This window comes from Trifolium pratense, linkage group LG3 (genome assembly GCF_020283565.1).
Source record: "Trifolium pratense cultivar HEN17-A07 linkage group LG3, ARS_RC_1.1, whole genome shotgun sequence".
NCBI lineage: Eukaryota > Viridiplantae > Streptophyta > Magnoliopsida > Fabales > Fabaceae > Trifolium > Trifolium pratense.
The window spans coordinates 16422670-16450225 of NC_060061.1; the positions used below are offsets into that span (position 1 = coordinate 16422670).

Consider the following 27556-nt stretch of genomic DNA (forward strand, 5'->3'; position numbering starts at 1 on the left):
TTTAACACACATCCTTGAGGATAAATGATTGTCTTAAACTTGTAAAGACATAATTTTGAGATTAATGTTTTTCATATGATATATCAATTCAGAATTTTTATTTTTACCAAAAAAATAAAACACAACTATTTTTAATTTAATTAATCCATGTGTAATTATCTTATATTTATTAATGAATAAATTTCAATCTAAATTTTTTTTATTGTATAATTATGCAAGCAATAGTTCAAAGTTAATTATTAATGATTTCAAGTCACTTGACATACGCAGAGTATTATTTTCAGGTATGTAATTTAATTTTTTAATTATCAAATTATTGCTTATTATGACTTAAATTTTTATACGCAATATAATTTTTTTTTATATTTAATTTATATATTATAAATTTTTTTAACGACCCACCCAAGAAAAAAAATTCTGGTTCAGCCACTGGTTTCTATTACACTAGTTAAAGAAATAAGACTTAATTATACTTTTGATCCCCTTCTTTTATATGTTCACGATTTTGATTCTGCCATTTAAAAATTAAACATCCTTCCCCTTATTTTGTTTTTTGTTTTTCTTTTTTTTTCCAGTTTTGTCCATAACCCCATTTTGTCACCACGAAACATTAATGTGTTTCATTTATTTATTAGCTGACACATGGCAATACACACGTGATAAATAACCATGACATATCGCTAAATCCTCTTCATTAAATTGAAAGACAATGCATCAAAGAAATTATTATATCCCAAATATAAAAGATTTGCTCACATGTCACTGTTTGCATCAAGATTACTCCTTCATTTCAATTATCTAATATGCTTTCTCAACAAGACCCTTAGATTTCTTCGATGATTTCATATTCATATCATCAATCAACAGAACCAAGGTGCCGTAAGAATGCCCACCCTCCTTTATAGTCCTTTTGGTCTTAGACATGTACTCTTTCTAGAGAGATTATATACGGTCGGTGTAAATTTTACACTAATATTCAATAAAAATCATTTAATCTTTTATGTTATATTAAGAAAGTGTATTGACATGGAATAATGTGACGGAATACATATATGTATCAAAGGCATATGATCAAACTAAAAATATATTATCAAGATTTATAAATAGAAGTGTATGCTAGGAAAGTAGCGATAGACTTTTTTTTCTTTTCAATGTGAATAAATAATTAAGGTGTTTAGAGTTTAAATTCCGACTCCTACATACTCTCTCTACCTCACAATGAGTGAGCCAGTTGTTTGCGTCACGCATGTCAATGCATAACTTTGACGATTGATATTTTTAATTGTATAATAGTAAAAATTATAAAAATATGATATTTTGGAAATACTCATCGAGATGAATCCAACATCTTATATGCTAATATTTGTTTTAATTTATTAGTACAAAAATATGGTCAAAGTAAGATATGTGAATAGTGTATATAGTCAAAATGACTCACTTATTTTGGGACGGAGAGAGTATATATTGTAATGTCCCTAGCAGGGACGGAGCCACGTTGAAGAGGGTGGGGGCACCCGCCTGCACTAAATTTTGAGATTTATTTTTCATATATATACTAGTACTAGTACTTCATATATAATATGTGCTGGAATATATGTTGAAAGTTGAAACTATACCAGACTAGACCAATATTTATTTATTTATTTATCATCCAATATAATCTTATTATGCAAGTCATGTACTCCACTCAACCAAATACCAACACATATATTATAACAAACAACAATTTAAGAACTAGTTAAGGATTAGCGGTGCCACTTATTGTTCATTTAATTTTTATTATTTACTTAGGTGTAATTATTTTGGATATATACAACAATTTAACAAAGGAAAATGTTAAATAATATATATGTGACACTAGTTAAAGAACTAAATATGATAAAGTTATCTTAAAATTTGTGTAATCATGCTATTTAAAAATATAAATAATGTTATTTTCAATACATTTTTTTGAGAGAGATTTTTTTTATATCAAGTAGTTCAATGACTAGAATTTCACACCTTAAGGTGAATATATAATTGGAGTTTCAAGTTCGAACTCCAACACTTGCGTAGTGCAATGCCCATACCAATTGAACTATAATTGAACTATATGTTCCAGGTGGCAAAGATATTTTTATGTTTTCTTTGTCGCAGAAAGTGCTTCAACTCTTAAGGCGACTAAGTGGGGTATCCGGAGTTCAAATTTTGACTTCTGCATATAAAATGTGATGTCGCTACGAATTGAGTTATGCTCACGAAGATAGAGATTGAGATGTTTTGATTGAGATTGAAAATGAGAAAACGATTCAATAGTTCCAAAATATGAAAGTAGAGAACATTTGTAATGAATATTTACTTACGCTCTAAAAAATGAAATACATATTTAATACTACAAATTTATATATATAGTGCCCCCTCTTTTCAAAATTTCTGGCTCCGTCACTGGTCCCTAGTAATTGAGTTAAGTTTACGGAGACAAAATTATAACATTCTAGTAGATGATTTATTTGAAATGTTAAGTTCTAAACATGAAGCAACTTTAAAAAAATTTGTTTTCATTATAATCGAACTTGTGTTCTTCTGATTGATCCATCTTATGGTAAATACTAAATAATAGTAGTTTAATTGTCCCGTTTGCAACAGCTTCAGAAGGCTCTACACACCGTTACTATTCTTTATGTATATTGAGCTGCCAATACGCAGAAAGCTTCTACTTGCATGGTTCGTGCTCATCACTTCACCACCATATCCATAGTAGGGATGTCAACGGGGTAGGGAATGTGTGGGAGGAAGCTTCCCCGTTCCCCGTCCCAAAGTGCATGCGGGGGAGATTTTGCCTCCATCTCTGTTCCTACGGGGGAATATTTGTCTCTATCCCCATCCCCACATATCCCCATAGTTCCCGCGAAGATCCACGGATATAAAATATTAACAAATTTTTTATATTTTTCGGCCAAATTATGACAGTAGTATGACGTTAGTTTTTCTGTCTTATTTAAACAAAACACAAATATTTTGCGTCTTTCTTTTTTTAAAAAATAAAAACAACACATAATGCATTCATAACCAAAAAACATTGCAAAAACATTTGGCTACTAATAATCATACAATACCTAACAGCTAAAATATTCCACAACAAAGTATGCATAATCATACAAAGTTCATAATCAAAATATCTCAAAATTGTTAGTAATTGATAAATATTCAACCAAATTAGATAAATATCTCAAAACTGTTGGTAATTGGTAAATATCCAACCAAATTGGATGACTCCTCAGTTACTGTTTAAAAAAATGATATTAAAAATCAACATTTAATATATAATAATAATAATAATAATAATAATAATAATAATAATAATAATAATATATAGTATATATGGACGGATTCGGGGAAGACGGATGCTTCGTTCCCGATCCCCGCACCGAAGTGCCCGTGAGAGATTTTTGCCTCCATCCCTATCCCCACAGGGATAAAATCTTTGTTTTCGGAGCTCCGAACGGAGGAATCCCCACGGGGATCCGCTCCACCATATGCAAATTGCCCTAATCCGTAGTGTGATTGACAAGACCCCATCCAATTCATAAACGTCAATTTAATTTAAAAGTTGGCCTTACATTACTAATGGACAAATAATACTCCATGAACATAGCTCAACATATCTCATGGTTCACGGAGGCTGTACCCCTTTGTCGGCTGTGTCACACTTCTTTTTCTTTGGAACTCTATCTATTGGATAATTCTTTCATAGATAATAGATAGATACACCAAAATAATGCACCTATAACTAACCACCAGTACCGGTAGCTATTGTTAAGTTTTGAGAAGATACTCATTTGGTTTCAAAGCAAAAAAATTGCTTTCAAGCAATTTTCTTACTTATATTTACCAAGAGAGTAGTTAGTTAGAATTATTTTTTAGTTGGTGTATAATTTTTTCTTTTTTCCTAGCAAATGAGGTGCAGGTAGAACTGCAACATCTTAAAAGAAAAAGAAAAGTATAATAGATTGTGAGACATGATGCCTTGCCAGGATTCTAGTAGCAAAAAAAACATTCAGCTCATAACCAATCATCAGTTGGTTCAGTGGTGATTGAAGCTGGACTTGATAGGAGGAGAAAATGTGAACTTAGAGAAGGAGAAAATGTGTGAAATTATGGAAGGGTTTGGCTCCTTCTAAAGTAGTAGTTACTAGTTTTTGGTGGTTGTTAGTTGATAACATTTAATCAAGTAAAAAGTGTTTTGCAGGAAAGCTATCAATAAACTTGTGAGATGAACTTTAAAATAACCTCCTTTACAATGAACTTTTTTTATGTTAATTTGATAGACACTTGTTGAAAACATACATGAAAACTCAATTCATAGAGAATATATATGAATTCCCTTACTAAAAAAAACACAAAAAGAGAGAGAATATATATGAATCAATTCAAAGGCAACACATCACATCAAAACTAATAGATTCGCTCCACTTTGAACATTGATCAACCAATTGCAATTGACACGAAATATAATGTATTAAAGTGATAATTCATTCTACCAGTTCATTCCAGCAAAGCTAGAGCAGAAGTGTAACAGTAATGATTTGACATGAGAAGTTAACATCCGGAGGCATCTCCGACATAGATCTGCAAAACTCGGAGATCCGCTAATATCACAATTCCAATACCAGAAGCATTAAACAAAAAGGGAAGGGGCATGTAAGATATACGTGCATGAAGTTAAAAGTGGCAAGGCATGATAACAAATCCCAGCACTGACATTCCAGCTGAGAGTCTGCTTGCATTATTCAAAGAATCAGGAATTGAAACAGAAATTTTCCTATATCAAAATATATTCAAGATTGAAGAACACTTCAATATTGCAAATGCAGGACTTTGGAGAATGTTAAACACCCTTCAGATTTGACTCGAGTCCCTCCCAAAAATAAATCGTCTCATCCAGTCAGACACCACTAATGCCCTTGTGCGCCAACTAACTTGCTTACTGTTCAATGCATTAGAAGAAGATTTAATAACTTATTAATCATAATGCCATATGAGTCTAACAGTTTTAAGAATATACTAGTAGTAGTTAAGTGACAACAAATTATATACCTTGCATAGACAGAATACCACAGCCACTGACTGCTGTGTCCAATCGAAACCCAATCTCCAGGTAGCTGTGCAGCTGTCTGCTCTCCTCCCAGAGGAGCAAATTGACCTAAATGCTTGTACCTTGAGAGAAATAATGAAAAACATTGAATCAATCATCAGTGTCAACATAAAGAGAGTGATAAAAGTAAATATAGTATAGCAAGTTAACTGTCAACATGATCAAGTTACCTGAAGGGTTTGAAGCGATGACGCCCTTCTTCCCTGAACCTAATAGGACCCTCTGGATTTTTTTCACACTCTTCCATCCGGTTAAAACACTTGGCTAGGTAGGCACCTTGCTGAGATGCAACCTGATATGTAGTTTCAGAAACCCAAAGTTGTATCACCAAGTAAACAGAAGGAGGAAGATACCATTGAAGAGAATGCTATAGGAAAATAATATGACACGCACCTGAGCTGTAGCAGGAAGAAATTTCATCTCTGAGTCCACATTGATAAGTGCAGTTTTGAGTTCTTCGATATTCAGTTCAATAGATTCTTTTGCAACATCTCCCTTGGATTCCTTCAAAAGATCAGCAATGCCATGCATATGTTTATTCTTTAGATATAGCTCCACCTGAGGGTATCTTTCACAGATGTCATCCATCACCTCCTGAAATTCTTTGAGCGTAAGTGTTCCCGAGTTGTCTTTATCAGTCTTCTTAAATATTGCCGCAATATCTTCCTAAAAAGCCAAAATTCAATTATACAATCAGCAGGGAGAAAGGTACCATTTGAAATTTAAAAAAAAAGGTCAAACTTGATACAGTATCCCAGATTATCAATAGAATAATATTTAATACACTCAACTAGCTAAGAAATGCAGCATAAATAATGGTGTGCACCAAGTTGCAAGATGTGTGCTCTGTGTATAGTTTTTAACATTAAACTACAAAAAAGAAATGCAATATGTATTGATATTAATGAGTCCACCCAAAAGAATGGAATATAGCAAGTGTGTAAGGCACTAGGCAGTAAGAATGTCCCATGTTAATTAAATAAATTATGGAGAAATAAATAGCATTAGTCAATAGGTACCATGACTTTTCGCTGGTTTATTGTAGCACAATCACCAAGCGCATATACATTGTTGGTTCCCTCGACTCTCAACCATTCATCAGTAGCTACGGCACGTCTGTTAATCTGTTCAGAATAATCAATGTCAAGTAAATAATAAATTAAATACAGAGCACAAGAAAAATAATAATATGGAATTATGAATCAGAACAAATAATAAAGTCAAATTTCCTATATAACACACCTGACCAATTTGTGTCATAAAATCTTTTATGAATGGACGAGTGCCAATACCGGTTGACCAGACAGCCATTCCATATGGAATTGAAGTAATTTCTCCTCCATTTTTCATTTCTTTAGTGGAAATTTCTCTGTCAGATACCTTCACAACCATGGATCCGGTTTTCACATCAATACCATCTCTTTGGAATTTGTCTTCAGCAAAAGCTGTTATTCTTTTGTCAAACCTAAAAATGATCATGAGAATAAAAATGTATGAGTTCATAATTATGCTCTAAATGACAAAACCAACCACCCCACATATGGAAGAATCCATGAATGAATCAAATACTTCAAAGGGACTACTCATAGACGCAAATAATAACTGACAAAGCATGACTGCTATTAAACGATAAAAGTATAGAGTTTCATGCTCACATGCTCAAGATATGACCTCCAGCTTCCAGAAGCGTAATTTTAACTAAATCTTTTACCCCAGGATATAATTTGACCAAATCCTCACTAACGAAATCATGAAGTGCAGCTGCAAACTCCACTCCAGTTGGACCACCTCCAACAATAGCAAAATGAAGAATTCTCTTTTTCTCTTCATCACTTACACTTGGCAAACTTGCTCTCTCAAAGCAGTCAATTACAGTTCTTCTAATCTTTTGTGCATCTTCAACTTCCTGTACAATGCACACAAATGTCCATTAGATATGTAAAAACCAAAAAAACATGGATAAACAAAATGCAATCACGATTTTTAGTCATGATTGGATTTTGACCAATTCGACTCCTCCACTAACTATTTCTTAACTGCACACACAGTTTTTTATTGTCCACAAAAATATGTTGTGAAACACCAAGTGATAAAAAAAAAAAATTACCTTCAAGAAATGGCAATGCTCCGTGACTCCGGGAGTATTAAATGTGTTGACCTGTGCTCCCACAGCAATGATTAAGTAGTCATAGTCCACGACAAAGTCTTGTTTTTCATTTGAATTGTTGTTTATATTAGATCGACAGTAAACTTTTCTGTTTACTGCATCAATCTTGATACATTCTGCTTCACTGAATCGAGAGTCCACATGTTTCTGCTTGAAAGGAAATAAGTAAAAGTCCAGTTATATCCACTTCCAATAGTAATGAACAAAAGCATTAAACAGAATGGATTTGGATCCTCTAAAGTGAGTAAAGTATAAAGTGAGGAAATCAAGGGTTGTGATCGTAACAACCCAATGATTTGTCATGATGTACCTATAATATCTATCTACCTTTGATTTATTAATTAACGGTTGATATTACTCACTTTACACACTAAAGTGAATCACTTACTTTAGAGGAGCCGACTCCAAACGGAATTCTATAGGGGCAATCTAATCGCCCGAAAATGTGTCTCCTATATGTAATTAGGCGCCAACATATCGTAAGTGTGACTCGGATAAACCAATTTTTTAATAAACAGAATTATGATATAACAGTGCAGGCAATCTTCAGTCACATTGCATTTAAACAAGACACACGAGACCAAAAAATGTGTTTAACGTACAGAAAGTACAGCACACATTTTACGCATAAGACAAACATTAATCTGGCCAAATCAACCTAACAGCTTATGATTAACTGTTAGCAGTGATTTGTTATTGTAAATAACGTCACAGACAGATGATTTGAAATTGATATTGAATATATCCAGCTATATCACATGCAAATGAAACAAAATGGACAACTTCATAATAATATTAATGCAACAGTGATGAAAATATTATGATCATGAGATTCCCGACCTTCCTGAAGATATTGCGAACAGGTTCAACAATGCTACGAGCCTCAACGGTGCCACATGTAACACTAGGCAACAGAGGAGTGAACGCAAAGTAATTCCGAGGAGACACAACGTGAACCTCATATCGAGGATCATTGAGATTCCTCAGGAAACTTGTTCCTGCCCAACCAGTTCCCAGCACCAACACCTTTTTCTTCTCAGGTACCGCTGCTTCAGATGTAGCAACAGCCTCACCGTAAGCCAAAAGACCACCACCACTGCATCAACCAAACCAAACCGTTCACATAATCAATTCATAACTAAACACTTAAAAATTAATATTAATATATAACATATTACTGTGAATCAAATCTAGAAATCTTCACTAATCTTCACTAATCACAAGTCTCCGAAATTTTTGTAGATCTATTAACTAAAATACAAATAGAATTCAATTAGCGGTGCTCCTAAATTACAGGAATCTTAATCTGAAATATATAAAACAAAACACAAATTGATTTGATGCAGAAGATTATAGAATCAACTAAAATCATTAGAAAATGATTTATGAATATCTATTAAGCAAATCGGCATGAAAAAATTCAGTTAAATTGAAATATGTGGATGAAAATTGGAAAGTAAAAAACAGAGAAGTGATAATGAATTGAAGTTGATGATACCTTACGGTGGTGCAGAGAAGAACGAGCTTGAACTGAGAGTCATAGTCGCGGAAGGTTCTAGAGAAACGTTGGAAGAAATTGAAATTGCGCATTGTGTGGTGATGAAGATCTGTGTCCAAAGTTTAGGGAGAGAAAATGAGAAATGAGGCAGTTATAGAGAGAGAAAGAGAAAAGTGTTGTTTGTTATGGAAATGGAAATGGAAATGGTGATGAAAAATAGGGAGTTGGTAATAAAAAGTAGAATCCGGGAAGGTGGGGAGGGAAGGAATGGAAAATAGGAATTGCGTGTCTTCTAGGCGGAGTATTCACTCTTGTTCATTTTGCATGAGTCACATTCAAGTCGTTTTTGTTTCTTTCTTTTTTTCATAATAAAAAATTAAAAATTTGGGTGAATTAGCCGCCGCGAATGTGAACTGGAAATAATGAAAATAACATTTGTACTCATATTATTATTATTATTTTGAAAGATTTATATTTTTATAACAAAAATTTAGAGTAAAAAAAGTGACACTCTAATAAACATTTTATTTTATGAGGCTTAAAAGTAAAAAATTTGCGAGGCCTTAGACCATCTCCAATGGTGAGTACATATTTCTTAAGAATAGTATCTAATAGGTACTCCAATTGGAGCAAAACAGAAATGAGTACCTAATAGGTACTAATTCTAAAATAAGCAATAGTACCTATATGATTTTTGTGGGACCCGTTTATAATAATATGTAGAGTTATTTGTGAGATGTGTTATTGATGAGACCAATTTAAAATTTTTTAAGATGTGTTGGGTTGGAGGGGTTGAGTGCTTATTAAGTACTATTATTAAAAAATTATAAATAAGTGATGTGTATCCGTGGGATTCACTTAAGTACTAAAAAATGAGGAGCTCCATTGTGGATGCTCGTAAAAAAACACAAGGTTAATAAAAATAAAACTAAATTATTAAATTATGCAAATTTTGAGATTTAAACTTTCCCTGTAGGATTTGTGGCCAACTTTCTAACCAATTGAGATAGATGTATATACATATTTTATCATGCTATTAATTTATAACTAATTAAATTTTTTGAGAACTTTTTCTTACCTAAAAAATTTAAAGTGTAAAACGCTTGCTTACTTGGTCCTTACGGCCCTTGAGTCGGCCTCGAATTATATAGTAAAAGAAAAAAATAATTGGTATTGTAAAATAATAGTTCTTATGGGGTTGGTTCAGTTGGTATGAACATCGTATATATTATGCATGAGCCGGAGTTTGAACTCCGGACACTTCACTCAATCATTTTTAAGATGAAATTTTTAGTTACTGATCTATTAGATAAACAAAAATAATACGTATATCCCCACATTTAGAAATCAATATGCCAATTTCATATACATCACCAGCTTGAAATCAATCTCAAAATTCATATATCTTGCATTCTTAAATTAGTTAGTTATTATTCAGGGTTATTAGTCTATAAATAAGTTTGAAGTAATCATTTGTATTTAATTTTTTACATATTTTTAATATCTTATTTTGGTAATACAAAAAGTTTGAACCTTTTCTCACATTTTTTTATGAGTTGTGTTATTTGAACGACTATTTGGGTGTGTTTGATTTGTTAAATGGTAAGTACTGGACATAACAGCACAACACATGACAGAACAGCACAACACATGACAGAACAGCACAGAACAAACTTGAGATATTGAACATTTTTTTGTCTTATACGATATTTTGTTAATAAAATGGTATTTTGGCATTTTAGACAATTTGTACTGCGGACAAAAAATTGTGCTGTGATTTAGTGAGGTACAAAAAATTCTGTTTTTGTCCTGTTCCTGAAACAGTTTTACAATCAAACACAGTACAACTACAGTTGTCCTGTCCAGTCCCTTATTTTTAGCGAATCAAACGGACCCTTTAAGTAACAACTTTTTGGGACAACAATAAATTTACAAAAGAAAAAAAATATTGGCACGAAAATCAAAGTAACAGAAAGAGAAATTAGAAACATAATGTGAGTATGAGAGAAAAAGTTGTCACAATTTTTATTTTTTTTGTTACAAAAGTTGTCACAATTTTTATTTTTTTTGTTACAAAAGTTGTCACAAAAGTTGTTAAAAAATAATTATACAAATATCATTTCTCTTTTTTTATAGATGTCATGTTTTTTAATATAGTATTGACGCATATACATATTCACCTTAAAAAACATTTTCCGCTACATTTTTTCAAAAGAAAAATTCAATTTCTCAATTTTCATTATCGTTTGATCAATTCATTTCAATTTTTCTTTTAAGTCATGAATCCAAATTACCACAAAAAATACTTAAGGGTCATACATGTGTTTGATAGGAGGTGGATAGGTCGACTTTTCCACATATAGCTGCACTACAAATTTGAATGAAATGGTTATTAATTTTTGCACTTTATTGCATTCAAATTAAATTTCATAGTAATACCGTTGACAGTTACTCATCTGTTTCAAAATATAAGAACTAGTTTGATTACTGCACGCATGCAAACACTCAATTTTGATCATTAATATTTTTAATTGTTTATTAGTAAAAATTATAAAAACTTAATATTTTAAAAATATTGATCAAAACAAATCAAACAGGATCTTATATGCTAATATTTACATCTCTATACTATTAAAAAAATATGGTCAAAACAAATGAATAGTATCATTTAGTCAAATAGCTCTTATATTTTGAAATAGTGAAAGTATTTTTATGACGGACTTTAGCTGCTGCTGCTGTTCAAATTATCATCGATGTTAATGAGTTGGTCATGATTTCTAGAAGGATGCTATTGCTAGGCGCTAGCTAGGTTGTTGGGTCTAAATTGTCCAACATTCGCAATCTTTCTCACATGCTCTTCTTGGAACCTTCTTCACATGCTCTTCTTGCACCAATATGCCATCAATCTTGGGAATACATGCATGTGGGGCTAATATTTTAAGATCAATCAATTATTATAGTAACACGGTGCTAATATTTTATGAGTAGTGTTATGAAAAGAACTCGAAACTTGTAAAAAAAAAAAAATACTCGAAACTATTCAAAGGGATAGGTAAATTTGTTGTGTTGGATCAGTGAAAGATGCGTTCTGAGATGGAGGTCGGAATTTCGAGCATCGGATAGTTATTTTTTTTCTTTTTATGTATGGATAATTTTATGGTTTTGAATACATTACTTGATTGACGAATTTGTTTCAAAAAATATTTGGAAAATGATTCGTATTAAATGACTAGAAAATATTTTATTGTTATTGATTAATTTTTTTTTTACAAAATGAATTTGTTACCTTAATTACAAGGACAAGGTTGATTATTCTATGTTATTTTCAATTTAAATTAAGGATTTTTTTTTTTGCCATTTTTTAATTAAAGGGTCACTTTAAACATTTATATTTGACCTTCAAAAGCACAAGGCCGACCTTGCTATTTAACCTACAATTGTGAGGGGATAAAAATGAAAATGCATGGAGCCTGCGAGTATTACATGTGGCGCCAAAAGAAAATTTTCAGCAATAGACATCACAATCCACTGCTGGAGGGCGCAAAAGGAACTTCTCCAATTAGATTCTTTCTTTTCGCGCCCTTGAAAGTCCTTGTCTGCCCCAGAAATTTCAAAAATATCCTCCTCGCTACTTAAGTAGCGAATTCAAGGGACACAATTTGAAGAAAAAAAAAAACTCGCATCATATGATGCAACCTTTATAAAATCTAATATTTTGTATCTCTTACTCTTCCTTCACCCCTATTTTATAAGGTTCGCATCTAGGAAACGAAATGAGTTCGCATTCTACGGCGTAAACTTTTTTTTTCTCTCTAGATTTTGCACCTAGGGTTGGGAACAGGCCAGACCAGACCTTGATAGGCCTGAGCCTGACCTACGATTTTTCTTTAGGCATGAGCCTGGCCTACGGCCTATCAAATATTATTTTTTTTGGCCTGACCTGAGCCTTTTTAAAGCCTGGCCTGACCTTATAGCCTATTTAAAATCTTGTGTTACATAAAGGTCTCTATATAGTCTTTTTAAATAGGCTAAACAGACCTTAAAAACCTATTTCACATTTAAATTTTTATAATTTCTTCAACATTAAGAAAAAGCTAATAAAATGATTAGCACAATAATTAAAAGTTAATAAAATAACAAATATGATTAAATAATAATAATTTTTTTTCTTTGGCAAAAAAAATATAAATAATAATATTATATAAATAATAATAATTAAATATAAACAGGCCGGCCTACCAGGCTTTGTCGGCTTTTTTAGAAGCATGAGTCTGGCCTATTTATGTAAACAGACTTTTTTTAAAACCTAAGCCTGATATTTTTAATAAACAGGCCAGATCAGACCAGACTTACACAGACCAGACCGAAGACGTCTGTAGGCTACCTGGCCTATTCCCAACCCTACCCCTGAGTTTATGCAAACTATTTTTTTCTTTCAATTTTTATTGCGAGGGGATAGGATTAGAAGGCCGGGGCGTGTGCGAAAATCAAGGGTTGTTTTGGAAAATTTCTCATCTCACCTACCCACTTCCTCACCCACCCCCTGGTTTTTTCCATTTTTGCCCTTGGTCAAAAAATTCGGAACGCGTTTTCCGAATTTTTTTAGTTCAAATTTGGAAAAAAATTCAAAAAACACATTCCGAAATTGTTTTTAAAGGCAAAAAAATTCAGAAAACGTGTTCCGAATTTTTTGACCGAGAAAAATTAAAAAAAACAGGGGTGAGTGAGAAAGTGGGTAGGTAGGATGTTTCATATAAAGCGCTATACACCAAACCCTTATTTCATTTCTTCTCCATCTCCTATTGCCGCCAGTAAGCTTCTCCGTCATATATAGATCCGTAAACTGTTCTGTTCTGATTTCGATCTGTTCATTTTTACGTTCTGTTTGTTCATTATTTTAAATTTTCAATCAATAATGCTTATTTTTTGAGTTTTAATTATTATCTTTTTCAGTCGAAGTAGTGAAATATGTCTCACCGGAAATTCGAGCACCCGAGACACGGTTCTCTTGGCTTTCTCCCAAGGAAACGAGCCTCTCGTCATCGCGGAAAAGGTTATTTAGCTTTTATTTTACTATTAGTGTTCACTCAAATTTGTTACTATGACATTTTAATTAGGTTTTTCCACAAACGAATGATATAGATTGAATCAAGTTTTATAAGATCTAATTTGAATGAATATAGCATTTGTAACTTATTTATGTGTTGTATTTTAAATCGAAGGATTTTGTGTGCATTATAATGTTATTGCCATTTCCTTTTGTGATATTTGAAATTGCTTCCATTAATAATTGGTTAATCAAGGCTGGAATCTCAAAAACGGCTTATCTATCCTTAATCCCTTTGAAAGGGTTTTGGTATGGAATACAAATGAGCTAGAGAATTGGCATTCATTTTGCCATAGGCCTTTGGTTTGGGAGCATTTCGTCATCACTGGGAAATTGGTGCTATCATGATTAATGTGCTGGAATCTCAATTTCTTATCAAATAAGATTGGAGGATTCATATGTTGAACAATTAGATATTTTTTTTAATTATTCTCCGTGTTTTATGTAATTTGAAAACCAAAAGGTATTTTGATGTACATATGAATCCTCCATTCCTTAACATGAATTTGAATGATGAATATATATTTTGGTTTGACTGAGGAATAGTGATTGTTATAGCTATATTTGTTCTGGGAAATTTTACATGTTTCTTTTGTAGATTCCACTTGTATTATATGTTAATATTCATTCATTACAATGTGGTTCATGCTGTTTTTCTATCTTGTTTCACCATTGTAATACATTCTGTTACGATTTTATAATCTTGTTATGGGTGCTTCACTATTCATATCAGATTATTATGTAATTTGCCTGTGAAACAATTATAACATGCTTGTTGGTTACTACTTGGTTTATTTATTTCTTGCAAGCAATTCATGTAATTTACCAAGTTTTACAATTTATGACGCAATTGATGATGGTATACCTGGTTCCTAAAACACTTTTTTGTTTTCTGCATTTTTATGTAGGTAAGTATTAGTGTGGGTTTTAGATTGTCTTATGGATGTCTCAATCTGCCTTCCTACATTGTTTGAAAACTAGCGTCTGTACAAGGTTCAATTGGTCCGGGGTTAATATATATTTTTTATATTTTAAATAATATATAATAATACTAATGACAATAATAATAATAATAAACTAAAAGTTAGACAATATACATCATTTTACAATATTAAAAATTGAAGTCCATATAAAAATCTTATAATTGTATAATTTAAATTAAAAAAAATAGTGGAAAAGTTGGTGATTTTTTTTCTTTATATTTATTCACATATTCATCTTAAATAGAGAATAGTAATAATAATCAAGAATAAATAAAAACAAAAATATAATGGGCTTTATAAGCCCAAATGCCCAATTCTTTATCAAAACCTAAGTTTTAACCTACTATTCACTCAGCAGACGCCTCCCCCTTCTCATTTAATTACATTATCAAAACCTAAGTTTTATAGTCCAGTCCGGTTTTAATTACCTTGGTTTTAATGACTTCCACTACTCATTTATCTATCTCTGTATATCTATGTTTAATGTTTCTGTCTATGTCTCTGATGTTGGTAACCAATTTTGAAATACAAAAATAATTCTTTAGCCTGATTGTTACTAACATCTTTTTGTTTATATTAATATGTGATTAACTTTCATATTGTTTATATTAATATGTGATTAACTTTCATAGGTAGATTGTGGTCATGCTTTCCTGATACCATTTGTAGAATATATGCTTATTCACATACTACCACAATTCCATCTAGTTGCATGTTTTGGTTAATAATCTTATACAACTGTTCTTATTCTGTGAACACCACATCTAATTTGCCACTGCAGTGAAAGCCTTTCCAAAAGACGATCCTACCAAACCATGCAGGTTGACTGCTTTTGTTGGCTACAAGTCTGGGATGACCCATATAGTTCGGGAGGTCGAGAAACCTGGATCAAGTAAGTGTGATGTCTTGCCATTCTTTGAAGATCATCATGTGATCATTTTGTCTGTTTTTATTTCACGGTGGCTTATATATATGTCCATGGTGAATTTGTACCTGATAACATTCTTTGCTGTAGAGCTTCATAAGAAAGAGACATGTGAAGCTGTCACTATCATTGAAACTCCTCCAGTTGTTGTTGTTGGAGTGGTGGGATATGTGAAGACACCACGTGGCCTTCGCACACTGAATACTGTTTGGGCTCAGCATCTGAGTGAAGATATCAAGCGTCGATTTTACAAGAACTGGAGCAAATCAAAGAAGAAGGCTTTTACCAAATATACCAAAAAATTTGAAACTGAGGAAGGAAAGAAAGATATTCAATCTCAGCTTGAGAAATTGAAAAAGTATGCCACTGTCATCCGTGTTCTTGCTCACACTCAGGTACCAAAATTGTTCTTGTTGGATTTTACTCAAGTTTGTTTCTTCGAACTTTTTTAACAAACTTTATTAATAGGTAGGTTTATAAGTGAGGCATAGCAGGCTTGATTCCGATTCATACATCACACTTTATTTGGCCTTATTCCGATTCACGCATTTCACTTCATTTGCTGTATCTTTTTTTTTTTTTTTTTTTTGTGTTCTAATACTGTAAATCTACCCTGTTTTATATTTCATGTAACAATAAAATATTGTTTTAATGCGTCATGTCATGTTATTTACAAGTAAAAATTTTAGGTGTATTATTTTTGTTGAGCTTGAAAAGCTACTGCTGTTAATGTTGAAGCAAAATGGCATTTCTTTGTTTATTGTAGATAAGGAAGCTGGCGGGTCTAAAACAAAAGAAAGCTCATTTGATGGAGATCCAAGTTAATGGTGGAACAGTAAGCCAGAAGGTGGACTATGCATACAGTTTCTTTGAAAAGCAAATCCCAGTTGATGCTGTTTTCCAAAAAGATGAGATGATAGATATCATTGGAGTGACTAAAGGTAAAGGTTATGAAGGTGTTGTAACTCGTTGGGGTGTCACTCGTCTTCCACGGAAGACACACAGAGGTCTAAGGAAGGTTGCTTGTATAGGTGCCTGGCACCCTGCTCGTGTTTCTTTCACAGTTGCCAGGGCTGGTCAGAATGGATATCATCATCGTACTGAGTTGAATAAGAAGATCTACAAGGTTGGCAAGACTGACCAAGAGTCACATACAGCCATCACTGAATTTGATAGGTATGGTAGTAGACAACAAGTCTTGCCAATAAAATGTGTGTATCTTGGTTAATCTTTGAAAGTTCAAAGGTGTTGAATGCAATTATCTTATATCATATTCTGCGATGTTTAATCACTTAATCATGTTCTTTGCTAACACAGGACAGAGAAGGATATTACTCCTATGGGTGGATTTCCCCATTATGGTGTGGTGAAGCATGATTATCTTATGATCAAGGGATGCTGTGTTGGACCAAAGAAGCGGGTTGTCACTCTTCGTCAGTCACTACTCAACCAGACCTCTCGATTGGCTCTTGAAGAGATCAAACTGAAGTTCATTGACACCTCCTCCAAGTTTGGACATGGTCGCTTCCAGACTACCCAGGAGAAACAGAAGTTCTATGGTCGATTGAAGGCGTAATTTATTATTTTAGTATTGTGATGTTTATCAGTTCTGTTGAGAGAAGTCACCTTTGCAATCAATTTTTGCATCAAACTAAAACATTTAGGGGTCTTTTTATTTGTTAGAGTCGGTCGTTATTTATATTTTTCACCGGGAACACAGTTTTGTTTCTTGCTTTGGAACACCGTTAGTAGTGATATGTTTGTTAAACGATTTTTGGTAGTAGAGGAAAGTAAATCTATATTTCAGTCTACATAGAATTTAAGAATTTGGCATTGATAGAATTAAATATGTGTGCATCAACCACTTGTGCTAAATCTTGATGTTATATGTATTTCAAGATACTTGTTTGTATTAGCGAGTGGAATTTATATTTCCATCTAATGTACTTTATCAATCAATAAAATGAATGAAAATCGTTATTTTTTGCCAAATAAAATTTATTCTTGTTTTTTTGTTGTTAAAACTCATTATGTTTTTTCATTTTTAATTGTTTTGTGTAGTTATTATTTCTTTGCTTCATCTCTAACAACAAAAGTGCAAAGGCATAGTATATTTTGGCTAAGTTTTTTTTCAAAGAAAAATTTGTGTCATCATCTTTCATGTCATGTATACATGAAATTATATATATACACAAGAAAACAATTGCGTGTCTAGGGATGGTGCCAAGTTGACATCAATGTTCTTTATTTATAAAAATTTGGATCATAGTGTCAAAATTTAATATCTCTAATAGTATCCCATAACAACAAATTAAAATATCTTTGCATAACACTGCTTGAAAACTCTTCCATGTTGCAACTTGCTAGTTTCAAATAAATTATAAAGCTCTAATCCAATAGAGATGAGATTGGAGTAGTCACCATTTTGATATAGACATAATTGAGGACTAGACTGGTTGGTAGAATTGCTCCCTAAAGGCTTTGCAAATTGCAAGTACTAAGCACAGGTTATATACAATTTGAGTCAAAAAAAGAAAAAGACGACAAGAATAGTATTATGTGAGTATATCTACTATCATTAAATAGTGACTAATCATTATTGAAAAATTTGTTAGATACACAATGTGAATTGTCATATTTAAATCGAGATTTTTCCGTACAGGAGAACCAATAATCAAACTCCGAACGTCAACCATGTGTTAATAATCTGTTAGTATGCTGTTACTATGTGAGAATACTCAAATTTTGCTTTAATTGAAAATTTATATCATAAATTCGATAAAAATTAAAAATTTTAACATGTAAATTGTCCCTGTAAAATTTTAAGTAAATTTAAATTATTTGATATGATATTTTAGTGAGTCAAGATTAACCACATGTTAATAATTTAATATAAACAAAATTCGATCTTATCGATCTTTACTGATTTTTTTTAAAACACCTAATAATATTCAATCGTAGTAAAATTTTGAATGGATTAAGCCACTAAATTTAGTCTAGTGATGAGAGATTTGAGTAGTATGCATGAGATTTTATGTTTGATCATCACTAGCTTCATTGTAAACAATTTTTTTTTAATGCATTTGATATTTTTATTTTGCATTGGTTTGCACATGAACATAATCTATTATGAATCGGTCCTTACTCCTTTGAACAAAGATTAATTGAAAGACAAAAATTGGCATGCAATGCAACAAAAAGCTTCTAATTCTAAAGAAATCATAATCACAAATAACCATTTTCACTTTATTATTACCCATGCAACCCAAATCATAATATTTCACCACCTAGTCAAAAAATCTTCAATTACTAATAGAGTTAATATAGCACACATTAATTGCAGCTGATCTCACCGGTAAGCGTCTCACGGTCGCCGGAAAACTCTTTATACCTCGTCGGAGAAATATCAATCTCAATCAGATTCTCTTCCTCATACTGAAACTCCAACTCTTTCTTCATCATCATCATATTGTTACCATCTAATGCTATCTCAATCAACCCTTCTCTATCTTCTTCCTCCCACTCCTCCGGCGAATCCCAATCCTCTATCGCCGGAGATCCACCCTCCGATGAGCTATCCGAATCAGATTCCGGGTAGTAACGTGACAATGAAGCATAACTCGAAATACCCATATTCGAGTTTTCTTCTCTTTCATTTGAATCATCACATTTTTCTTCACCTTCGTATTCTTCATATATCACCTCCAATGGCGCTCTCACGTTCCATTCTACAAAACATGAACTTGATTCAAAACCCATTTCCGAATTCACCTCAATTTCATTAGAATTAATGAAACACGGTGAACTCTGTTTCTCTTTTTCTTCCTCTTCTCTGCATTTGTTTGCTCTGTTTTCTTCTTCAACAATCGATTCATGTTTGTGTTGATCTTCCTTTTGTTCTTCATGGTGAGACTTTTGAGTTGCGCCGAGACGGAGGATTGTGAGTAAGAGAATCCCGGTGAGAGTAATCACCGGTGATAAAACTATCTTGGAGAAAAGATGAGGCAAGTAGAGGTAAACCAAGGTGCAAAAAGTGACAATGCATGAAAACAGAGGATTTGAAGAGAACATTGAAAAAAATGAAATGGTTTCAACACATAGAGAATTCATGAATTTATCAAGAGTCAAGACATAATAAGGAAGAAACTAGTTTTAAGTCTAAGAAAATATCTAGTTTCATCCATTGGTATTGTGATTTAGAGGGAATTTGAAATAAGAAAAGCAAGGTCATGATAGAAGAAAAGTTAGGAAAAAGTGATGGGACAGAACAAGGGCACTATGCATGGAAGGGCTTTAGAAAGAGTGTTGTTGTGGGGTTTATGAGCTTTATGGCGTGAGAAGAAGGCATGTAATAATAAAGGTAAGGAAGGGATTAAGGGGTGTCGGGTCCTACAGTGCAAGGTGCAATTAGGGGAACCGGATATCCTGCGGTAAATATTCACGCAGTTTTGATGCTGTTTTTAATCAGGACCGTCCAATATAATATTAATGGTTGAGATTGATTTGTACTTATTTTTTGAAGAAGCAAAATATGAACCGACCGATTTGAAATGGATGGCTGAGATGTACTACCGCATACTATGAGATTTACGTACTGTAGTGCATCCTTATCTACAATTAAGGATGTTAATTTTTGTAGAGACGACTTTATTTAGGATTCAAGAGCGGATAATTTTTCCATGCGAAGACATGGATTGGAGGAGAAAGTTTCCTAGTGCGAGGATGAGGACGGGAAAAAGAGCAGAGATGAGAAACGATCTAAATAACAAAATAAAGAGTGGATAAATATTCCGCGTCCCACCTTATTGACATCCCTACCCTAGGTGCAATGACCTAGACTATCCTTTAGTTTTAATGCACTATAAAAAGCTATAAATAAACATGTAAAAAAGTTAGTTTGCTTTTGCACTAAACTCAAATTCATGATTTTAATCAATGTATTTGAGGCTGTTTGGATATTGTATTGATTTGAGACTTGTATTGATGGAAATTGTTCATAACTTTTTTCAACTTTAACGGATCAGCAATCTATATCCATACTAGACGTTGATTTCAGGGTCCAAATGGTTCTAATCTGTTCAGCAATTAGGTGGTAGTATTGTTTTCTGAATGTGAAATTTCACCTATACCACATGAAAATGTGAGATGCAGCCTCGACAATTCCTTTATGGTATGACACTTCTTTCTACTTGCTCATTTTTGGTTCCTTTTTTCTTTTCAATTTCAATTTTTTTTAACACGTTACTTTAGAATTTTTTTATTGTTTTTTTTTAAGACCATAACGCCGTATATATACTAATGTTACCTAAGAATTCTAAGATTTTTTTTACTTTAGATTGGAACACCATTCCTTTACCCTAAATTTAATTCTTAAAAAATGTTATGTTTTATATGAGCATAAAACCTACAACCTTTTTTTTTATTCTACTCTTTAACCCTCCAACCTAACCATCAAGCATGTTAGGAGTAAAATGTGTTCTCATTGCATTACACACTAGACAGCATGCCATATATATAGGCAAGTACAACAAGATACAACACATAAGCAAACAACAAAACTAGCTGTTCGCTTAGCCACAAATGGCTTGCTTAGTGAGCAAGCAGGCCAGCAATAGGCTCAACCCGCGCCTAACACAAAGCTAAACATTAAGCAAAGCTACTCAACACTTAACAAAGCCAATATTAGTATATATATGTCTAGTGTCATCTTCTAAAATGATGTCTCACTTTTTTTCCTTATAAACTTTTTGTGATGAAACCTATTTAATATTAAGTATCCATGTTTTTTATGAATAAAAATTAAGAATTAGGTTAAACAATTAAGAATAAAAATTACGTGAGTGAGAAGAGGAATTGGAAGGAATTTCCCACTCAAAATTTTGAACATTAATTGGACAACTAATACCTTTGCACCAGAGCTACACATTTTATTCCTCTTCTCTCTAGGGATAAAAGTGGATATGATAAATGACAAATTTCGTTCCTGCCACATTAATAACACAATGTATATATGTATTGAGGTATCGTTTGACCTGACTTTTTTAAGGCTTACAAACTATCTGAAAGTTAAAAGTGAAAAATAAGAGCTTTCAGAAAAAAGCTAAAGATATTTGGTAATTGTTGTTTTTTAGCTTCAAAAGTCTTTTATCTATGTATTTTATTCATAAAAATTAAGCAACTTTTTTCTATGAAGAACTTCTTGAAAATCTGTTTGGCCTATCTTATTTTATTGAGTAAAAATGTTTGAAATAAGCTGGGCCAAACAGTATCTATGGTCACGTGATCAAATAAATTGCATTTGGTCACACTTACAAAAAAAGGTAAAATAAGTATATTAAAAAATAATTAACTTTGATATAAAAGCATCTACATCCAGTTCAACTACCACCAATTTCTAATACAATTTAAATCATTTGATACCTATATTTACATGAACATCATCATCAACTTTGATATAAAAGTCAGCATCCCACAAGTTAACAGCAGTGGCAAAGTAGGTCTTTGTTTTTGCTGACAATTCAAGGTATTCTTCAACATGATCCTGCAAAATCAAAACAAAGACTTCAATAACTATAATTCATTTAATATATGTAGGATTAAATATGTTATTCGCTCTTATTAAATTGATAGTATTTGTTTTTAATCCCTACAAATTATAAAACTTCGGTCCTTCTTTAAGGACCAAAACGACGAAGTTTTGTAATTTAAGGACTGAAAAGTGAGTACATAGACTAAAATCAAACTCCAAGATAATAAGTAGAGGGATGAGATAGCTTACCCATGTCCGATTACAAAACGGATGATAATGCTTTTCTCTTCCTCTAGCTTCTTTCTTTTCTCACCTATTTTCCAGATTATCACTTGTGGCCAACAAGCTTTGCCAATAAAGTCAGTTGAAACCTCCATCTCCATGGTCCACTGGACAGAACATACACCATCATAAGGCCCCAAGTCACAAACCTGCTACCAAAGGAAGATTTAATGAATAATATTGAAAAGCAATAAACTAGGGATGGCAAAAAAACCCAAACCCGAGAGACTCACCCGAACCCAAACCCAAGTCAACGGGCGAAATCCGATTTGACTGGGTTTGGGTTCGGGTGACACCCGATAATATGGGTGTGGGTTTGGTATCAGTCAAACCCATACCCGAAACTTATACACCCACCCGAAATATTTTATAATTACCTAATTACCCCCACAGTCTCCCTCAATTTCCTTGGAAGACCTTAATTTTAGTTGTAATTTAATTTCTTGAAAGTCTATGTTTGAATTTTCTTGGAAGACCTTAATTTTAGTTGTAATTTAATTCAAAATCTATGTTGGAATTTAATTTCTTAAATTTGCAAATTATTTTCAAATGTGTTGCGGGTTTGGGTGGAAAAAACCCGAACCCAATGGGTGTGGGCGTGATTGTTGTTTTGCCACCCGAACAACCTTTGGGTTTGGGTGATGATTTCGGGTGTGAGTTTGGTAAGTGTCAAACCCGCACCCATGGGCGCCCGTTACCATCCCTACAATAAACCCTGTTGAACAAGTTTTCAAAAAAATAAACCCTGTTGAACTTTGATACCATGTTGAACTTGTATGGTTATAGTCTTATAGATGTGGAAGGAGGGAAGAGAACGAGCAAAGAGTTTGAATTGCGATTATGGTTTTATACATAAGACTCCTAATCTTAGTTAAATAAGAAAAGTAACAATGATAATTTCTAGACTCCTAATCCTAATTAAATAAGATCAAAGATTAAAAAAAGTGATGAAATTTGATATGAAACAAAAATGCAGAGTGAATTCTGTATTGAATATGAATTTCCATTATGAATTACAGAGAGAGAGATTACATGGTTTATAGTTCTACCCAAGGTTGCTTAACATTGCTGACAGTTAGTAATTGTAACAAGCTTCTGACGAGTTCTAACAGTCACTAACTGACTGGGAATGGTCTAAATTCTAACTAACAAGCTTATCACAGCCACATAAACTGCTGCAAACAAAGATATAACAGAAACAGCCGAGAAATAAAGCTATAACATATTGCAGTTAGTGCAATTATCATAATCAGTCACTCTATAAACATCATGTCTTTTACTTTACCTCTCCTTTTCTAGACATAAAAGTATGTGTAGGAACAAACATCATTGTTTGTGCTTGAAAGTGCAACTCCATAATTATGAAGGATTCTTTGCAGGATGATGCAAGAAAGGATGGTGTTGGTGAGACATCTTCAGCTGCTACTCCCACAATTGGGATTACTGACGTTGGCTCCTCTGGTCTTTTGACTCATGATTCCATATCACGTGGTAGTAATGATTTGGAATCTGCATCTCAAACCAATGATCATCTTGAATCTGCTCCGGAAAGACTAAGACGTAAGAGTAGATGGGATGAAAGGTTAGATGATATTTGGGCTGATCTTGTTAATGAATGAATCTCTTGGCCTTGTTTGTATTTTGTTTTTGTGTCTAAGTTTTGGATGATAGGGAGCAATTTTTTGTTCATGAGATACTAAAGATGAATATTCAATTCACTAGTTTTTATGCTCCTTGGAGATGTAAGGGGCTCTATGCAATTTATACTATTTCAGAAAGAAATTACATATTTTGATAAGGATTTGGATCTCTTATAGCTGCTTTATATGCGGCAACAGCTGAACCAAAATCCCCTCACTCCACCTCCGTTCCCTCTTCTCTCCTTCAAAATCCCCTCTTTCATCTCACCCTAATCTCATCATCACCTCCTTCGCCGGAACACAGCCACAACGAGCTTGCTAAAAAGCTACAAAATATCTTGTCTGACCAAATATCACATAATCTTTCATCCCATCTACTCTTACAAAAACAAGATACAAACAAGGCCAGGAGATTCATTCATTAACAAGATCAGCCCAAATATCACTTAATCTTTCATCCCATCTACTCTTACGACTTCGTCTTTCTGGAGCAAATTCAAGATGATTATTGGTTTGAGATGCAGATTCCAAATCATTACTACCAAGCGATAAGGAATCATGAGCCAAAAGACCAGAGGAGCCGATGTCAGTAATCCCAGTTGTGGGAGTAGCAGCAGCTGATGATGTCTCACCACACATGACGTTATGGTGTTCGACACTCACACATGTCATACCAAATGCATTTTCAACCTGAAGTGTCACAAAAGCAAACAAATACAGCTACAATCAATCAGATGCAACAATTTCCCAAAACCTGAACCAAATAAAATAAAAAGCAAGATATGAAGATAATTAGGAATAGAAATGTGAAAATTAAAAAGAATTAAAGTGGAATAAAAAAAATGCATCAATTCAGAAATATAATAATCTGAAAACAAGAGTGAATACCTGAATATTTGTTTGTTCTCACCAAAACAATAATATCCTGTATAATAGAAAAGTAATTAGAAGTTAATATCCTATTTCACATATCAATAAATACCTCAGAAAATGAGGCGATGTAGCGAAATCGGTTGCAAATCAGAGAAGAAAAGTTAGCGATTGAGATAGCAGGTGATTCTGATTGAAATGGTGTGAATCAAAGAACAAAGAGTTAGGCATTCAGAGAGTTCGAATCAGCAATTAGGTTTTGTGATTGTGATTGATTGCAAAGGATCGATTTTGAGAGGTTCATTGCGATGATGCGAATTAGGGATTCAGTGTGATGAAGGAAAAGAATGATTCACTGCAATTTCTTTCAAAATTTCTTTTTTAATATTTTTTTTTTTTTTTTGGTCAGGTAGCCTAGTGGCTTGAAATTTCACCTTTAAAGATGGATAAGTGGAGTGTCCAGGGTTCGAACCCTGGCTCCTGCATATAAAATGCTGATGTCCCAACCAATTGAGCTAAGCTCATGGGGACTCTTTTTTAATATTATTTCGGTGAATAAATATTTTTTGTTTTAAATAAGTTATACTAGTGTAAGACCCGTGCGGATGCACGGGTTTAATTAAAATATTTAATTAATATATAATTTAACAATTATTTTCAACCATAAATAGTAAAAATTATAAAGGATAAATTTTTTATAAATAAATTAAAAATAAAATTTCCCAAAGGTAAGACCAGATTATTAAAACTAATTGATATTTATATTCAAAGTCCGTACTACAGACACATGTTGCATGAGCATAAATAAATAAACTTTCAAATCATTGAAGCTAATGATAAGTTATCAAACATAATGACAATAAATCAGGTTCAATAACTTTGTCGATAAAACACATCAGAGACATGAGATTTATCACAAACAAAGTATTTCATAATATATATTTATCTTGAATGGAGGTCTTGAACATGATCGTAGATATGATGACCAATATATTCTTAATCCTTTAGCTTCTTTTTGAATCACTTTAGCACATTTGAATATTTGATCACAAAGTAATGATACAATTATTATCTGCACAGACCAACCCAAATAGATAAATTTCAATTCTAACTATAAGTAAATTACAAACCAATTAATATTCATCATCAGGAATAAGGGCATTCCACGACTTAATAAAATTACATACCATATATTAAAGAAAAATACCAAGACCTAGAAAACCATCAACAATTAATCATTAATATCAATCAAACGATACCGCGTCTACGATAATCATCGCAATCTTCACAATCTGCCAGATCTATTTCAACGACCTCAATATAAAAAACAATCTTAAATTCTTTCTCTCCAAATTGTTGTCCCATTGAAATGCAATTTTCAACAATATAGGGTTCAATATAATTAGCTAAATCCTTGCTAATGGGTAAATTGGCCAACCTTCGAGATAAAATGAAAGATAAAATAGAGAGATAGAAAAGAGGAATCTTGAAACTGTATTTATAGATAGGAGATACAATAAAATCACTTTCGGTTGGTATAGGTTGAAGTCCAGCCAAAGGCTGAACAAAAAGCTTATAGAATCCTTGTACATGAAGTTCTATTGTTATTGCTTTTTCATCGGAACTATTTGCAGACACTTTAGTAGTTTCTGCACTAATTGTGTGGTTATAGATTTTGCTAGGAATTTTAAGTTTCCATAGATCTAACATTTGGAATGGAGTAAGGTTTGTGGGATTATTTGAGGAAGAAGACATTGAAATGGAGTAAGGTTTGTGGAGTAAGGTTTGCACACGTTACCTTGGTGTGAATAATCTCATCTATGAATATATGATTTTATAGAGTATAGATAGGAGAGTGTTAGAAGGTACTCCCTCCGGCCTCGTATCTAAGCAAAAGTATCATTTTTATGTTCATTGAAAAAATGATGTATTTAGTCTAAATTTTAGACTAAATACATCCATTTTTCAAATAATCTAAAAAAGTTATTTTTAATTACATATAAGGCCGAAAGGAATACGGTATGTTTATAGATTAAAATTAATATTTGCATTGGATCCTGCTCCCTCCAATCTTAAATATTAGTAAAAATTATAACGTATTTGATCAAGTATAGACTAAATACATTTTGATTATATTTAAGATCGAATGAATGAAGTATACGTATAAATATGGCTGTTCCTAGATTTAACCAAACAATGAGGTATGTCAGAATTTTTCTTCTCACTGGGAGCACATGTGGAGTAAAAGTATAATCTAAAGACTCAAAGGAATATAATTATTACCTATAGTGATGAACTGTATTGGTCAAAAAAAAAAAACTATGATGAATATCGGTAATTAATGAAATTACTGTGTACACAGAAAATATGGAAACAACAATCAAACCTGCAAACAGTATGGCAGGTAGAATATGTTGCGCG

The 27556-nt window shown here is 32.6% G+C and overlaps 4 protein-coding genes across 5 annotated transcripts; 1 reads left to right on the forward strand and 3 right to left on the reverse strand.

The window, feature by feature from the left end:
* Nucleotides 1-4342: 4342 nt before the first annotated feature.
* LOC123913877 (external alternative NAD(P)H-ubiquinone oxidoreductase B2, mitochondrial-like) lies at nt 4343-9209 on the reverse strand. The gene is made up of 10 exons (XM_045964773.1): nt 8800-9209; nt 8142-8397; nt 7242-7448; nt 6790-7040; nt 6377-6599; nt 6154-6258; nt 5528-5800; nt 5305-5426; nt 5077-5196; nt 4343-4966 (listed from the first exon to the last, which is right to left on the reverse strand). The coding sequence occupies exons 1-10, from the start codon at nt 8889-8891 to the stop codon at nt 4879-4881; spliced, it is 1737 nt and encodes a 578-aa protein (XP_045820729.1). The 5' UTR covers nt 8892-9209; the 3' UTR covers nt 4343-4878.
* Nucleotides 9210-13530: 4321 nt separating this feature from the next.
* On the forward strand, nt 13531-17811 carry LOC123916653 (60S ribosomal protein L3-like). Of its 2 annotated transcripts, none has more exons than XM_045968172.1 (6): nt 13531-13610; nt 13753-13852; nt 15671-15781; nt 15905-16209; nt 16581-16990; nt 17132-17811. In XM_045968172.1, exons 2-6 carry the CDS (start codon nt 13768-13770, stop codon nt 17388-17390), a joined length of 1170 nt encoding a protein of 389 aa, XP_045824128.1. In that variant the 5' UTR covers nt 13531-13610; nt 13753-13767; the 3' UTR covers nt 17391-17811. The 2 variants fall into 2 exon arrangements, with proteins under 2 accessions (XP_045824128.1, XP_045824127.1); XM_045968171.1 differs by having other exon boundaries at nt 13596-13637; nt 17132-17803.
* A 1336-nt stretch (nt 17812-19147) lies between these two features.
* LOC123914662 (FK506-binding protein 5-like) lies at nt 19148-19924 on the reverse strand. The gene has a single exon (XM_045965853.1). The coding sequence runs from the start codon at nt 19922-19924 to the stop codon at nt 19148-19150; it is 777 nt and encodes a 258-aa protein (XP_045821809.1).
* A 2205-nt stretch (nt 19925-22129) lies between these two features.
* On the reverse strand, nt 22130-24040 carry LOC123917621. Its single transcript, XM_045969390.1, has 3 exons — nt 23911-24040; nt 22593-22774; nt 22130-22355 (listed from the first exon to the last, which is right to left on the reverse strand). Exons 1-3 carry the CDS (start codon nt 23980-23982, stop codon nt 22241-22243), a joined length of 369 nt encoding a protein of 122 aa, XP_045825346.1. The 5' UTR covers nt 23983-24040; the 3' UTR covers nt 22130-22240.
* Nucleotides 24041-27556: the final 3516 nt, after the last annotated feature.

Excerpts from the sequence above, each read along its gene's own strand:
- LOC123916653 (XM_045968172.1), top strand. The coding sequence starts at position 13,768 with ATGTCTCACCGGAAATTCGAGCACCCGAGACACGGTTCTCTTGGCTTT. Across the intron at positions 15,782-15,904 it reads GGTCGAGAAACCTGGATCAA|AGCTTCATAAGAAAGAGACA; the intron begins GTAAGTGTGATG and ends TCTTTGCTGTAG. Across the intron at positions 16,991-17,131 it reads GCCATCACTGAATTTGATAG|GACAGAGAAGGATATTACTC; the intron begins GTATGGTAGTAG and ends TTGCTAACACAG.
- LOC123917621 (XM_045969390.1), bottom strand. The coding sequence starts at position 23,982 with ATGGAGTTGCACTTTCAAGCACAAACAATGATGTTTGTTCCTACACAT. Across the intron at positions 22,775-23,910 it reads TTATGTCTAGAAAAGGAGAG|GTTTGTGACTTGGGGCCTTA; the intron begins GTAAAGTAAAAG and ends CTTTGGTAGCAG. Across the intron at positions 22,356-22,592 it reads CGTTTTGTAATCGGACATGG|GATCATGTTGAAGAATACCT; the intron begins GTAAGCTATCTC and ends TTGATTTTGCAG.
- LOC123913877 (XM_045964773.1), bottom strand. The coding sequence starts at position 8,891 with ATGCGCAATTTCAATTTCTTCCAACGTTTCTCTAGAACCTTCCGCGAC. Across the intron at positions 8,398-8,799 it reads CTTCTCTGCACCACCGTAAG|TGGTGGTGGTCTTTTGGCTT; the intron begins GTATCATCAACT and ends TGGTTGATGCAG. Across the intron at positions 6,600-6,789 it reads GGAGGTCATATCTTGAGCAT|GTTTGACAAAAGAATAACAG; the intron begins GTGAGCATGAAA and ends GATCATTTTTAG.
- LOC123914662 (XM_045965853.1), bottom strand. The coding sequence starts at position 19,924 with ATGAATTCTCTATGTGTTGAAACCATTTCATTTTTTTCAATGTTCTCT.